General features: G+C 52.2%; 1 protein-coding gene across 1 annotated transcript; it reads right to left on the bottom strand.

Annotated features, from left to right (window-relative positions):
• Positions 1 to 517: 517 nt before the first annotated feature.
• On the bottom strand, positions 518 to 13,933 carry mcamb (melanoma cell adhesion molecule b; the record flags this gene model as incomplete). The annotated part of the gene is given in 15 exon segments (XM_042343993.1): positions 518 to 1,423; positions 2,592 to 2,709; positions 3,056 to 3,200; positions 4,181 to 4,201; positions 4,988 to 5,026; positions 5,605 to 5,746; positions 6,491 to 6,615; positions 7,690 to 7,831; positions 8,314 to 8,438; positions 9,049 to 9,199; positions 10,089 to 10,210; positions 10,890 to 11,072; positions 11,907 to 12,003; positions 13,071 to 13,141; positions 13,720 to 13,933. Coding segments are annotated over 15 exon segments (1,602 nt in total). The 3' UTR covers positions 518 to 1,384.
• Positions 13,934 to 15,802: the final 1,869 nt, after the last annotated feature.

Below are 15,802 nucleotides of genomic sequence, written 5' to 3'. Positions count from 1 at the left end.
ACTAAAACTAAAGTCAGGCTTCGGTAAATTATTCCACTGGACACCTCTTTCTTGGGTAAAAGCCGTGTCAGGCAATGTGTTCTTTCTTGAGGTTTCGGTCTGACGTCCAGATTTGCTGCTAACCAACTACTGAATCAATCCAGGTTCCCCCTGTGAGAGGCTTTGCTTCTCAAATCCAAACTCCTTCATTTGGTTTGAGTGGGGAGAGGGGAGGGGGAGAGGAAAAGGGGAGAGGATGGTCAGAGATGCCAAGAAGAGCTCAGTTTGGTTACAAAGACCCAACTGAGCCCCTAGGCTTGCTTGGTATTGGAAAATAAATATCACAAAGAGCAATCATACCAAATTCCAGGAGGCCCAAATTCCACCCAGTCTTAGTCTGTGTGGCACCCTTTTGCTTTTCCAGAGATCTTTTAAAAAAACGATTTAATAATAATAATAATCCTATCATTTAGCACCTTATCACATCTTTGAGATGTCTCAAAGCGCTTCACAGGATATACCGTAAAGTGTAGTGGCTGTGTGTTTTGTGGGCGAAATGCCCAAAAAATTAAGACTGGATTTGAGACTTTTCCACAATTCAACACAATATCAAAGGGAAGTGTTGTGTCAGGCTAAAGTCCAGATGGTAATCGCAGGTCTTTATCTGTCTCTAAAGTCCCCAAACACTAAACACTCCCAGTGCGTTGGTATTACTCCTGCATATTGAGAGGAACACCAGACACACTCACTCCCCCCCCACCCCAGGGGAGGAGTGACCTGCTCTGCGACAGAGAGACTCGTGCTGAAACTGACTGTTAGTTATTGTAAAGGAGTCGGGGGTTGGGGGAGAAATAAAACGTTCAGATAAATACAATGGAACAAAGGAGAGAGCTCTTGCAGTCACTCTCAATGTGGATCTTGTTGAAGGGTTTGGACCTTCAATCAGCCTTGGATCCCATTGGACTTGGGAATCTTTGCCTCCAGCAGGAAGAGGTTGTGGAGTCGGGAGGATTTCCCAAACCAGGAATGATAGGAATTCCTCCCAATGCCACGAGGTGGCGCCAGGAAAACCCGGGATGCTTGTGGTGTATTTGGGATCTGAGTTCAGGAATTGGGAAGCGCTGTAAGACAGTAAAACGTGAACCCGTGGGTAAACCACATGCATTTCCCCAAATCAGCGGAACGACAGCAGGTGCTCGTGAAGCCATCGATTCCTCACGGTGAAAGTGTTGCGATGTGTTGTGCGTTCGTTCCTTGGTGAAGGATAAACCTCAGTGTCTTGTCGAGGAAACTGTTCTTAGCAAAAGTGTGTAGTGTTGTGGAGACAAAACATTTTGACATCTGTGCGGAAAGGCCAAGGGCAGGCGAGAAGGAGGAAGGGAGGGAGGGAGCAAGCGAGCCAGAGTTACTTGCCCTCACTCCTCAGGTCGGCATATTCCTCACCCTTCACTCCAGGAAGAAAAGGAAAGGAAACTATTAACAAACTGATTTTATCTTCTCGTTTCTCCACAGATTTCTTCATCCCAATCCTGAAGATCTGTCCCACAGGTACATCCCCAAAAGGCTATTCTTCATAGGAAAAGGAGGCCATTCAGCCCCCCGAGCCTGTTCCGCCATTCTATTATGGTCATGGTTGATGCTCAACTCCAATAACCCACCTTAGTCTTGATACCCTTGATACCCTGACCTAACAAATAGCCATCACCTCAAGCTTGAGAACTTGAATCAGCATCATTCAGGTGTGAGCATTTGGCAGAATATTCCATCAATTTACCCTCTCTCCACTCCCCTCCCCCTATCTGTAAGTGTAGCTCCCAGCCAGGGTCGCTCTGTGCGCTGATCAGAAAGGGAACCTGACTGATTGCTTCTCCTGCTTAAGAGCCCATCGGATGTGTTGGTAGCCCTGACTCCTGTACTGGCCGTGGTCAGTAACTTGACAAGAGTAGAGAGTGAAGCTGGGAGTATATTGTTGAGCAGAGAGAGACATCAGACAGCTCGACCACAAAGGAACATGGGAATTACTAGATTTAAAAAAGCCCCAGGTCCATCTCGTTGGCCTTCACTATCCTGGTAATCACAGCTACAATAATGGAGATGTTGATAGCAGTTAATCCTGTATGGATTAGTCTACAACACAGTGGGAAGCTTTGGGAACCTGGTTCTTCCCAAGCTAAACTCCCCTTTACTAATATCACGTCTCTGGGCACTGCCTGTGTTAGGGGCGCTATATGAATGCCAGTTGTTGCTGTGCCTTCAGCTGCTAAGCCCCAAAACTTTGGCACTCCCTCCCTCAACCCCTTGGCCTCGCCCCCTCCTTCCCCATCTTCAGATCGCGCCTGAAGACCTTCCTTTTCAACCGCGCCTACGGTCACCTCCCCCTCCCCCTGGCTCGGCCTCGGGCTACACCATTGTTAAGCTCTGAGACCCCGCCCAGCGTGGAGGGCGCAATATCAGTGCAAGTTGTTGTTGTTGTCTCAAATTACTCCTGTTCTGTAAACCCCAATTATTATTTTCGAAAAGAATCAAATCTGTATTTGAATTGTCTCAGTTTGATTGACGGAGCCTCTCCCTGAGAGACCGAGAGCAGTACCAGGGTATCTGGATGTACTAACCTGATCACCTGGTGGCCTCTTTTCTCCGTTAACTCCTTGCAAAAGCACCGTCTCTTCCGGAACCTTCTGCTCGTTCTTTGCCTCAACCACAATGTTGTCGTGAGCGTCCGTGTGCGTTCTGTTTAAAAAAAAGCTTGTTACTGCAGTGATCAAAGATATATATATACGAATAGTTAGACAGATAGAGAGAGAGATAGAGAGATATACACACACACTTATTGATACATACACACACACACATAGAGATATAAATACACACATATGGATAAACACACATAGATACACACATAGACAAACGCATACATGTCTATACACCTATAGATATATACACTCACACGTATTGATATACATATATACACGTACACACACACACGCATACATACTCACTCGCTCGCTCACTCACTCACTCAGATACAGACACAGATTGCAATGTCAGTGGCTGTGTTCCCTGGTGATGGACTCACATGTCCTGTTTCCCTGAGCGGCCGCAGGAGATTTTGCCCTTTTTATAGAGGAAATACAGCACAGCTCCCAGGATGGCAAGGACCAGAATACACACAATGATGGCTACAATCACCACTCCCCCACTGCTCTTCTTGCGACGCATACCTGGGTGCAGGAAAGAGAGAGAGAGACAGTGATTATATGCTGTACATGTTGCGTCCTGGAGCTCAGTGGTTAGAGCACTCGCCTCGCAAGCGAGAGGCCTGCTGCGATTGCCAGGTCAGGCCAAAACATTGTTTCCTTACTCCACACACACACATTCACTCACTCGCCTCTGTTTACCAGAGGTCAGTAGGACCCCATTTGTTAGTCAAATTGACGGATTGTTTTTCTGGAGGTAATAATCCCCTCAAAAATGTTTTTAAAAATGTGGTCACTTCAACCCGTGACTGTTTGTGGGACAGTGCTGCGATTGGCTGCCGCGTTTTGCCCACAAATATGCAATCAATTCACTTTCCAGTATATTCTGTGAAACGCTTTGAGACGTCTGGAAGACGTGATACGGCGTTGTAACAAACACAAGGATTATTATCATTGTTACACATTGCTACTGCCTCAGCTGTTAGTTTGAACTGATTCTTCACCCCCCCTTTTTTCTCACCCCCCTCCTTCTCCTGCAGCGTACATGGAGCAGCCCCCCACTCCTCTCCCAGTGCTACTTATCCTCTCCCATCTTTGCACAGGCACAAAATTCCACACAGTGTTAGTCTGCGAAACCATTTTTTTTCTTATAATTTAAGACAACGATTAAGAATTGTGCTGACAAGGTTCTTAATAATAATCCTTGCATTTGATACAGTGCCTTATCACATCTTCAAGACATTCACAAGAATAGACCATCAACTGAATTGGCTGTATATTTGTGGGCGAAACGCGGCAGCCAATTGCGCTCAGCAGCGTCCCACAAACAGCCGTGGGTTGAAGTGATCAATTTATTATTAGAACTCTTTATTCGGAAGCCACTTTTCTGTAGTTGTTAAAAGAAATTCCAACTGAAATTCACAGCAAAGCCTCCGGCCAGGAATGGAGCGTTTAACTGGCAGCAGACACACCCACCTTAGCCAGACAGAACCCAAAAGACTGACCTTTCATTCCAATCCCGTCCTCTGTGACAAGCAAGAAATGGGAGAGACGAGAAATATCATAAACTAACATCCTCCAGGCAACCAGTGTCTCTCAGAGCTATGTGGATTATTGTGCTGCATCCAACCTTTGGAACCCCATCCCACAGACCCTCCGCCTCGCTCCTTCCCTTGCCTCCTTCATGGCACATCTCAAGACCCTCCTCCTCAACAGCACCTTTGGTCACCCTCCTACCCCCACCCTCCCTGTCCTCCACTCCCTCCTGATCCCTAAACCCCAGCTCAGAGCCCTGACTGTCCAGTGCCTTGGGACGTCCTCCTGACGTGACAGTCGCTGTGTAAATGTCAGTTGTTGTTGCAAGTCAGACCTGTCATATCCTCCTTTATCCCGGGTTGATACGCCGGCAGTAATGGTCTTAAACCTGTTCTGGGGGTAACTACCCCTCCTAACAGCGTCTAAATGAGCTTGAGCCCCCGGCCAGCAACTGACAGACTCGCCGCGCAAAATAGAATTGTTTTTCTAACAGCAAAAAGTTTTTTTTTACAAGTTCTATAAAATGGCCATTGAAGCAGAGCCGGAGACACAGTGCTCACTGCAGTTACTGGTTGAGTTTCAGGTCAAATAGTTTTCTCGTCGGGGCAGCGGCCCAGAGCGCTTGACAGTGGCGGAGCCTGACGCTGAGCCGGGGGGAGGGGGGAAGTGACCACAAGCGCGGTCGAAGAGGGGGGTTTTCAGGCGTGACCTGAAGATGAGGAAGGACGGGGTGAGGGGAGGATCCACCACTGTGACTAATGTAGAGATGTACTCACTGTCGGTCGGAGACCCTGTGGCAGAAGGTGACATCACTTCTGGAAAACAAAGGCAAAGGTTGATCAGGACCAACCGCCCTGAGGGGAAACTCCACCCAACTCACAGCCCGACCGAGCGCAGGGGTTCTCGCCCCGCCCCTCGCGCCGGGCCCCCCCCCTCGCGCCGGGCCCCGCCCCTCGCGCCGGGCCTCTCGCCCGGCCCCGCCCCCTCACGCCAGGCCCCGCCCGCCACGTCGGGCCCCGCCCCGCCCGTCGGGCCCCGCCCCACACACCGGGCCCCGCCCCACACCGGGCCCCGCCCCGCACACTGGGCAGGATCCCAGAGTGTTTGACAGTGGCAGAGCACGACTCTGAGCCGGGGGGAGGGGGAGCAGCGTCTCAGGCGTGACCTGAAGATGGGGAAGGAGGGGCGAGGCAGGGAATAGAGAAAGTTCCAGAGTTTCGAGGCGTCGTGGCTGAAAGCACGGTCATCGATGGTGAAACGGAGGGGACGAGGGACAAGCAGGAGTCAGAGTTAGGCAGCAAAGGGAGCGCGCAGTGGGTTGGGGAGTAAGGAGGTCGGAGAGGGAGGGAGGGAGGTGCCGGGCATGGAGGAATTTGGAAACGAGGACACTCACTTCTGGCCACATCGAAAAGGAAGGACTTGCTGCCCTGGATGTTGGTGCCGTTGCACATCACCTTCTGCATCTCCTCTGTCAGCGGCAGAACCAGCTCACTGACCACCGTGACCACATGATCCTCTTGAAACATCTTCATCATCTGCACAAAACCAGGGACAACTCTACTGTAAATCAAACCATCATGGCACCCACACACATACCTACACACACAGTCACCCTCACACACTCCTATTCACACACACCCACACAGACACCCACACACACCTACACACACACATAGACCCACACAGTCCATCCCCCCCACACATATATCCACACACACAGTCACTCACATACTCACTCGCACACACACACACAAACACACATACCCACACACACACACCCCAAACCCACACACAATCACCTATACACACACCCACACACACACAAACCCAAACAAACACCCCCACACACCCACACACATACCCACAGACACACTCACACATACTCACACTCACCCACACTCACACATATCCCCACACACACTCACACATACTCACTCACTCACACACATACTCACACACTCACTCACACTCACGCGCACACTCACACATACAGCCACTCACTCACACACATACACACAGTCACCCACACACATATATACAACACATACACAATTCACACACTCATATCCTCACCGCACACATACACATACAGGAGGTTGACCCTCATCACCCACTCATCATCCATAGGGCAAGATGAAGAAGAGAACAAGATAGAGACGGAAGCAGAGACAAAGATGGAAGGAGAGAGGGAGAAACACACAAGAGAGAAAGCTGTGTACACTATTTCTCTGTATTGATGGAGGTTTTCTGTGTGTGAAACCCTCACAGGGTAAACGTACTGGATTGCCGGGCGCGCTCCACGTGATGCTGGGTTTAGGGAAACCTCTGAATGTGCAGCTGAGGTTCACGTGTTTCTCCTCTTTCCCGGAGATCTTTGTGCTATTGGCCACCATCTCAGGGGCTCCTGTGTGAACCAGCAACAAAACAAACAGGAGTGAGACAAGCATCAGGTAGTATCTTCTCAAGACCTTCCTCTTCGACTGCACCTTCGGTCACCCTCCTACCCCTACACTTCTGGCCCTCCAACCCTCCTGATCCCAACCCTCCTGATCCCAACCCTTCCTGATCCCAACTCCTCCTGATCCCAACCCCTCCTGATCCCAACCCCCAGCTCAGGTCCAAATCTCTGACTGTCTTGGGATGGCCTCCCGATGTAAGCGACAAACAACAACAACAACAACAAGATTCCATTTATAGAGCGCCTTTCACGTCAGGAGGACGTCCCAAGGCGCTGCACAGTTGGGTCATGACCCGAGCAGGGGGGAAATGGTCAGGGTGAGGGGAGGGAAGGGAGGGAGAGAGGAGGGGGGAAATGGTCAGGGTGAGGGGAGGGAAGGGAGGGAGCGAGGAGGAGGAAGAGAGTCGAGAGGGGAGCTGAAGGCACGGTCAAAGAGAAAGGTTTTGAGACCGGCCTTGAAGGAGGAAAGGGAGGAAGCGGCGAAGGCACTGGGGATGGAGTTCCAGAGCCTCGGGCTGAGAGGCTGAAGGCCCGACCACCGATAGTAGGGCGGTTGGGGCGGGGGACGTGGAGCAGACCGGAGCCAGAGGAACGGAGGGTACGGGCAGGTAGGTAGGGGGATAGTAGGTTGGAGAGGTAGGAGGGAGCAAGGCCGTGAATGGCCTTGTAGGTGAGGATGAGGATCTTGAAATCAATCCTCTGGGGGATGGGGAGCCAGTGGAGGCGAGGGCGAGGGTAGGAGTGATGTGGTCCCGAAGCCTGGTGCGGGACAGTACACGAGCTGCAGAGTTCTGAATGAAAATGAATGTGTGTGTAAATGTTTAAATGTCATGTGTTGTTGTTTTTCTCACCTGACAATAAGTTTCTAATCTGAGGGATTTACCACAATTGTGCGGCAATCTTACATTTTCAGGCAAAACAGGCAAATAGCCTCTGGGTGCTGATGTTTCTCCCCCATCCTCTCCCTCCCCAGCTCAGGGGCGCTGAAAGCAATTATAATGCCATCACCCACGAGCCTACCTTGTACCACAACGCTGATGGAGTTACTCTGGACCAAGCCGGGGACGCTGGGTACAGAGACCTCACACGTGTAGGTGCCGGCATTCTCAAAGCCAACCTGGGGCAGACGCAGTGTGTTGGTGGTGCTGAGCGGAGATTTCTCCTGTGGGAGAAGTGGGGGAGAGTGGTTACTGCACAGCATGGACTGACACTGAGGGCACAGCCACAGGTCAGACTGGCAATAATAATATATTGCATTTGATAATAATAATCCTTGCATCACGTCTTCAAGGCGTCTCAAATTGCTTCACAGGATATACTGTAAAGTGTAGTGACTATATTTTGTGGGCGAAACGCAGCAGTCAATTGTGCACAGCAGTCGTGGATTGAGTCACCAAATTATTATCTTTTTTTTGGAAGGAATTATTACCCCAGGAAAAGTGATCTGCCAATTGACTATCAACCGGTTACCTACTGACTGCTGCTAAATAGAGCCGTGAGTGGGTGTATGTGTGTAGTAAGGAAACTCGACCAACATTTCGCCCTGACCTGCCCGGGAATTGAACTCAGGTCTCTCGCTTGCGAAGGCTCTAACCACTGAGCTCTAGGACTTGTTCAATGTGTCCCCCAACCCCTGAACCTTACTGTGTCCTTCCTCCAGACAACGGATGTTTTCTGGGAACCGAACGCATTGCACTGCAACTTCACGTCGGTGTCACCGCGGGTGAGATTGAGCCCTCGGTCTGGGGTCAGCTGTACAGGATCCAAATCTGCAGCAAAGGAAAGGAAATGTGATGTATGTGTATGTGGGGGGGTGGGGGTGTATGTGTGTGTGGTGTGTGTGGGGGCGCGGAGGTGTGTGTAGGGGGGGTGGGTGGGGGTGTGTATGTGTGTGGGGGTGTATGGGTGTGTGTGTGTGGGGGGGTATGTTTGTGGGGGACGGTGGGTGGGGGTGTGGGCATGTGTGCGGGGGGGTGGGGGAGTGTATGTGTGTGGGGGGGGTTGTGTGTGTGGGGGGGGTGCGGGCTGTGTGTGAGGCGTAGGTAGTGGGTGGGAGTGTGTATGGGTGTTTGTGTGTGTGGGGGGGGTGGGTGTGCACGTGTGAGGCAGATGGTGGCTGGGAGTGTGTATGGGTGTGTCTGTGGGGGTGGATGAGGCTGTGTATGGGTGCGGGTGTGTATGGGTGTGGGTATGTGTGGGGTGTGTGTGGGGAGTGTCTGTATGGGCGGGGGGTGTGGGGTGGTGCGTGGGGGGATGTGTATGTGGGGGGGCGGATGTTGGGGAGAGTGGGGGGGGGTGAGGTGGGGTTGTGTGTGGGGGAGGGGGAAATGACAGAAGTATCTGAGTTGGGAAAAAACTGAGAGGAAGTAAAATACATACAGTTTACTGTTAAATTGATGTTTTTTTCAAAAAAATTGGTAGTTTCCATGTCCATTGCTCGGCAGATATAGACTCCTGTGTTGTTGCGTGTTAGTCGCTCGATCACCAGGATGTCGTTCTCACTGGTCAGACCCATCTCTTCACCACTGTCCTGGGTACCAGAGGGGGGAAATGGGGTTATTATTCCAATAGAAATTGTCCAGAACAACAGGTGTCAGTGCTGCCGGCCGAGGAAGGCTAAAGCTAAGTCTGTGTCTATCACCCTGTTTGTCTGGTGAACAGTGGAACATATAGGAACAGGAGGATGCCATTCAGCCCCTCAAGCCCATTCTGTCATTCTATAACGCGGTTTATCAAATGCAAGGATTATTATTATTATATCTTAAAACTCATTACTATTATTATTATCATTACAACAGGAAATTGCAGGAAGTGTAGTGACTGTTTTTGTAGGTAAGCGAGGCAATGAGTTTGGTCAGAGCAAGATCCCACACACTTACTGTGCCGGAATGTCAGCCCGGACTGTGAGCTCCAAGTCCAAACGTAGAGATAATCATAAAAATCTTTGCATTTGTTAAAGCAACTCATCACATTGTTGAGACGTCTCAAAGTGCTTCACAGAATATACTGTAAGGTGAAGTGATTGTATATTTTTTGGGGTGTTACAATATATGGCAACGCTGCACTGACATCCCCTTCACACCCAACACCTCCCTATCTCTGCTACCTGCTCACTCCCCAACCCACCATCTGCTGCCTCCGCTCGACTGGCTCCAGCCTCCTGCATGTCCCCTGTGCCCTCCGCTCCACCATCGGTGGCTGCATTTTCAGCTGCTAAGCCCCGAAACTCTGGAACTCTCTCCCTCAATCTCTCCACCTCGCCCCCTCTCTCCACTTTTTCAAGTTCCACCTGAGGACCTTCCTCTTTGCCCGTCCCTATCGTCACCTCCCCCTCACCCCGGCTTTACGTTGTGCTCCACCACTTCTGGGACACTGCCCTGGTTGTTATTGACCAGCTTATGGGTGTGAATACAGCTCACCATTAGCCTGAAAAAACTGTACTCCCCTAAGGAGCTGCCATCACCGGAGCACTTCAGTGTCACTGCGTCGTCCTCCTTCACCAACCTCGGCTCCATCGTCAGCTCCATGTTCTCTGTGGGATCTGGAGAGGGAAGCAGCACGATTGTGGCCATGTTACAACACAAGACAATCCTGGAGAACTGACACCCACCACCATCATCCTCTTATTTCACCACACAACAAACACAAAGATTTACACCAAAGGTGAGATGGTTTAAACTCTCTCTCCTGGTTGTAGTTGGAGATTATTTGGGCCTTAATTAAGATTGTGATTATTTTGATGCCCAGTTCGGCTTTGCTCAGTCTCATGTTGTTGTCAAGCTGCAGACCTGGGACCTTATAGGGTGCGATTTGTGCAAAACAAGTTCTCACGAACAGACGCATAGAGAATGACAAATGGATGTGTGTGTGTTTTGGCCGGGACACTGGGAAAATCTCTTCCTTGTCTTTTCCAACAACGCCACAGTCCCGGCACACGGCACCCCCTCCCACTGCTCTTTGGAACTCCATCCCACAATCCCTCCACCTAACCCCCTCCCTTGCCTCCTGCAAGGCACGTCTGAAGACCTTTCTCTCCCTTCGACCGCACCTTCGATCAACCTCCTACCCCTACTCTCCCTGCCCTCCACACCAGCTTGGGTCCAAATCCTTGACTGTCCGGCACTTTGGGACATCCTCCCGATGTGAAATGCGCTGTGTAAATGTTATTTGCTGCTGTTGTTGTCGTTGTTGCTCTGCATTCTCGCTGATTGAATACTCACAGGTAAGCGAGATGTTGATCGGTTTTGACTCCATCATCTTCTGTATGCCCCCTGGCAGCCTGTAGCTCACCTCACAGTAGAAAGTAGAGTCTTTGTCTTGTTTCCGGAGCTTGTAGTAGAGGGTGCTGGAGACCGTCATGTACTTGTTGGAGGTTTCCGTCGTCTGAGGCACCATGTACATTTCTAAACCAGAGAAAACAAACTGGAAGCAGGGAGATCGAAAGCACGGTCGAGGAGGAGTCTTGAGATGGATCTTGAAGGTAACAAGGGAGGGGGCGAGATGGGGGGACTGCAGGATGGAGTTCCAGAGGGTGGGGGCAGAGTGGCAGAAGGCCCGCCTGCTGATAGTGGGGCGAGCAAGGCAGGGGACGTGAAGCAGGCCGGAGCGAGCAAGTTGGTAGGGGGTTAGGAGGTTGGAGAGGTCGGGGGGAGCAAGGCCATGGAGTGCTTTGAAGGTGAGGACCAGGATCTTGAACTGTGTGTGATGGGAAACCAGTGGAGTTGGGCGAGGATGGGGTGATAGGGCCACGGAGCCTGGTGCGGGGGAGGACACGGGCTGCAGAGTTCTGGATGATCTACAGCCTGTGGAGAGATGATTTGGGGAGGCCGACAAGCAGTGAGTTTGCATAGTCGAGCCTCGATGTAATGAAGGCGTGTATGATGGTCTCGGGTGCCTGCGGCGTGAGACAGCGGTGGAGTCGGGCGATGTTGCGGAGGTGGCGGAAGGCAGAGTGGATCATGGCTTAGATGTGGGGTAGAAAGGATAGTTGAGGGTCAAACAAGATGCCAAGGTTCCGGACTGGCTTAGCAAGGTGGAGTGTATAACCATGGATGGTGATGCTGTCAGCGCCTGAGGTAAGGAGGTGCTGATGGGAGACAACCAGGAGCCTCGGTCTTGTTGATGTTCAACTGGAGAAAATTATTATTCTTATTACCATTACTATTATTATGATTACTATTGTTATTATGATTATTGTTATTATTATTATGTGCTGTAACTCAGATGTGGCCACTTACTGCTGTTTCTCTTCATGACGGGCTTCAGAGGTGTCCGGTCCTTGTACCACCTGATGGAGGGAGCTGGGTAGCCATTGCGGCTGGTGCACTCCGCGATCTGAAAGAGGAAGCGAATCGTTGAGGTCAGTCATTGCCCTACACACGAGGGCTGCATCAGTCCGTCTCCCACCAGCATTGGGCCCTGGCGACTGACCTCAAGCACAGGTTATTGAAGCGCCGGGCAGAGAGGGGATATCCCGCGGTGCCTCACTAGCGAGAAGATCTGGGTTTGATTCCCGAGTCGGAGTGAAACCTCAGGCAAGTTTCCTGACTCCACACACACACACACACGGCTCTGTTTATCAGCGGTAAATAGGACCCCAGTTGTAATCGATTGGCGATCACTTTTCCAGGGTAATAATCATTAAAAAAAAATCTGGTCGCTCAACCCACGAGTGTTAATGGGAACTTGCTGTGAGCAATTAGCTGCTGTGTTTAACCTACAAAATACACAATCACTAAACTTGACAATTTTTGGGGGTCAGCCGAATGTCTGACACACGCAGAAACCCATCAACCATTGCTTAAAAGAGTTTCCAAACCAAACTGAGATTTCCATATATCCCATTTACACATGGAAATCCTAGAGACAGATTGTTGGAATGGAATGTGCTCTCTCTCTCTCTCTCTCTCACTCACTCTCTTTCCCTGGAGAGATGCATCCTGCTTACTTAATTCCGTAAAGTATTAGGCGCAGGTTGGTAAGAGCCAAGGCTGTGCGTTGGGATACTGCTGGAGTCTAACCAGCTGAAACCGCATAGCTCGCCATTGTGGAGTCCCGTAGCTCAGTGGTTAGATCTCGCCTCGCAAGCAGAGGACTTGGGTCGATTCACGGCAATAATTTGGTCACTCAGTCTACGACTGTTTGTGGGACACTGCTGCGATTGGCTACCACGTTTCGGCCACAAAATATGCAATCAATTCACTTTACAGTATATCCTGTGAGACGCTTTGAGATGTTTCAACGACATGATAAGGCTTTATCTCAAATACAAGGATTATTATTATTATATATCATTGCACCAGGAGCTACAGATAAATCCTCTACTCAACATCGTACTTTCCAAATGATGGGGGTTTGGGTTTTGGGATTGCGAGACGCCAAGTGACAGCCTGGCTACTTACCTCCGAGACATCTGTAGCTAGAACCGAGGCGCTGACCGACTTCACTTGTATGTTGGGCATCGTTGGAACGGCTGCCAAAGTGGGGAGACGGCTGGTTAAACCCAAGGCAGGGCACGACAGTTCCATTGGAAACTGCCCCACAACAACAACTTGCATTTATATAGCGCCCTTCACGTGGGGTAGCGTCCCAGAGCGCTTGACAGTGGCATAGTCTGACCCTGAGCCAGGGGGAGAGAGAGGGCGCAGGTGACCTTAAGCACAATCAGAAAGGAAGGTCTTTAGGTGGGATTTGAGAGTGGGGAGGGAGGGGGCAAGGCGGAGGGATTGAGGGAGAGAGTTCCAGAGTTTCGGGGCATAGTGGCTGAAGGCAAGGCCACCAATCGTGGAGAGGAGGGGACGAGGGACGAACAGAAGGTTGGAACCAACTGAACAGTGGTGAGGTGGGGGGGTGAGCAGATAGGAGAGGGAAGGAAGGAGCTGTGAAGTATGAAGGGATTTGAAAGTGAGTGAGAGGATCTTGAAATAGATCCATTTGGTATTGGGAGCCTGTGAAGCCTGGCGAGGGCTGAAGTGATGGGGTACAGAGTTTAGTGGGTGTGATAGGGAGCCAGTGGAGCCTAGCCCCCACAATAAAGAGAGATCTTCTTACCATAAACCCGGAGCTTAGACATCCCCTCGCTGCTGCCCAGCAGCCCAGCTCCCACCTGACAGTAGAAGGTTCGGTTGTCCATCAGCCTGACATCATTGATGGTCAGCGTGTACGCTTCATCCACACTGATGCGGCTTGTGTAGGCCGTCTCTTTATCGGTAACGCTGTCCTTATCATCCTTGAAATAAATCCGCTGGCGTTGGCTTCCCTCCTTCTGAGGATGTAAACAGAGGGTTCAACGTTTAACGATCATCTACTTTAGCTCATCCTCAGGAGAAGTCAATTGGCTGCCGCGTTTCACCCACAAAATATACAGTCACTTCACTTCACAGTATATCACTGTGAAGCGCTCTGCAACACTTCAAAGACGAGATAAGGCGCTGCATCAAACGCAAGGATTATTATTATTATTAAGTTTTGTGTCTCAGCAGCAACTTGCCCTGACCTCAGTCAGTGTCATTTACCAGGAACACACAGGGCTGTGCTGTCTCACACACACACACACACACACACACACAGCCCCACACACACACACACAGCCCCACACACACACACACAGCCCCACACACACACACAGCCCCACACACACACACAGCCCCACACACACACACACAGCCCACACACCACCACAGCCACACACACACACAGCCCCACACACCACACACACAGCCCCCACACACACAGCCCCACACACACAGCCCCACACACCACACACACACAGCCCCACAGCCCACACACACACACACAGCCCCACACACACACACAGCCCCACACACACACACAGCCCCACACACACACAGCCCCACACACACACACACACACACACAGCCCACACACACACAGCCCCACACACACAGCCCCCACACACAGCCCACACACACACACACAGCCCCACACACACACACACACAGCCCCACACACACACAGCCCCACACACACACACACACAGCCCCACACACACACACACACAGCCCCACACACACACACACACAGCCCCACACACACACAGCCCCACACACACACAGCCCCCACACACACACACACAGCCCACACACACACACACACAGCCCCACACACACACAGCCCCACACACACACACAGCCCCCCCCACACACACACAGCCCCACACACACAGCCCCACACACACAGCCCCCCCACACACAGGCCCCCCCACAGACACAGCCCCCCCCCACACACACAGCCCCCCCCCACACACAGCCCCCCCCCACACACAGCCCCCCCCCACACACAGCCCCCCCCCACACAGCCCCCCCCACACAGCCCCCCACACCCACAGCCCCCCACACACACACAGCCCCCCCCCACACAGCCCCCACACAGCCCCCCCCCCACACAGCCCCCCCCCCACACAGCCCCCCCCCACACAGCCCCCACACACAGCCCCCACAGCCACAGCCCCCCCACAGCCCCCCACACACAGCCCCCCACACAGCCCCCCCACAACACAGCCCCCCCACACACAGCCCCCCCCCCACACAGCCCCCCCCACAACAGCCCCCCCCACACACAGCCCCCCCACACAGCCCCCCACACACACAGCCCCCCCCCACACAGCCCCCCCCCACACAGCCCCCCCCCACACAGCCCCCCCACACAGCCCCACACACAGCCCCCCACACACAGCCCCCCCCCACACAGCCCCCCCCCACACAGCCCCCCCCACACAGCCCCCCCCACACACAGCCCCCCAACACCCCCACACAGCCCCCCCCCACACAGCCCGCTTGATAAACAATAACAACTTGCAGTTACACAGCGCCGCTCATGCAGCGTAGCGTCCCAGAGCGCTTGATGGTGGCGGAGCACAACACCGAGCTGGGGGAGGGGGAGGTGACCGTAGGTACAGTCGAAGGGGAAGGTCTTCAGGAGTGACCTGAAGATGGGGAAGGGCGAGGCAAGGCAGAGGCCAGGGATCGCTCCTCACCCCCACCCTCACCTGGGAGCCCGGCGGGTAGGGGCAGGCGGTAAACAGGCACAGGCTCTGACTAAACATACATTTATTTCAACCTGGAAAAAAAAAGTTGCGAAAATGCAACCTTGAGACGGACAGAGAGATGACGGG

This window comes from Callorhinchus milii, unplaced genomic scaffold (assembly GCF_018977255.1).
Source record: "Callorhinchus milii isolate IMCB2004 unplaced genomic scaffold, IMCB_Cmil_1.0 Scaffold25, whole genome shotgun sequence".
In the NCBI taxonomy this organism is placed as follows: Eukaryota; Metazoa; Chordata; class Chondrichthyes; order Chimaeriformes; family Callorhinchidae; genus Callorhinchus; species Callorhinchus milii.
This window is presented reverse-complemented; position numbering and strand designations above follow the sequence as displayed.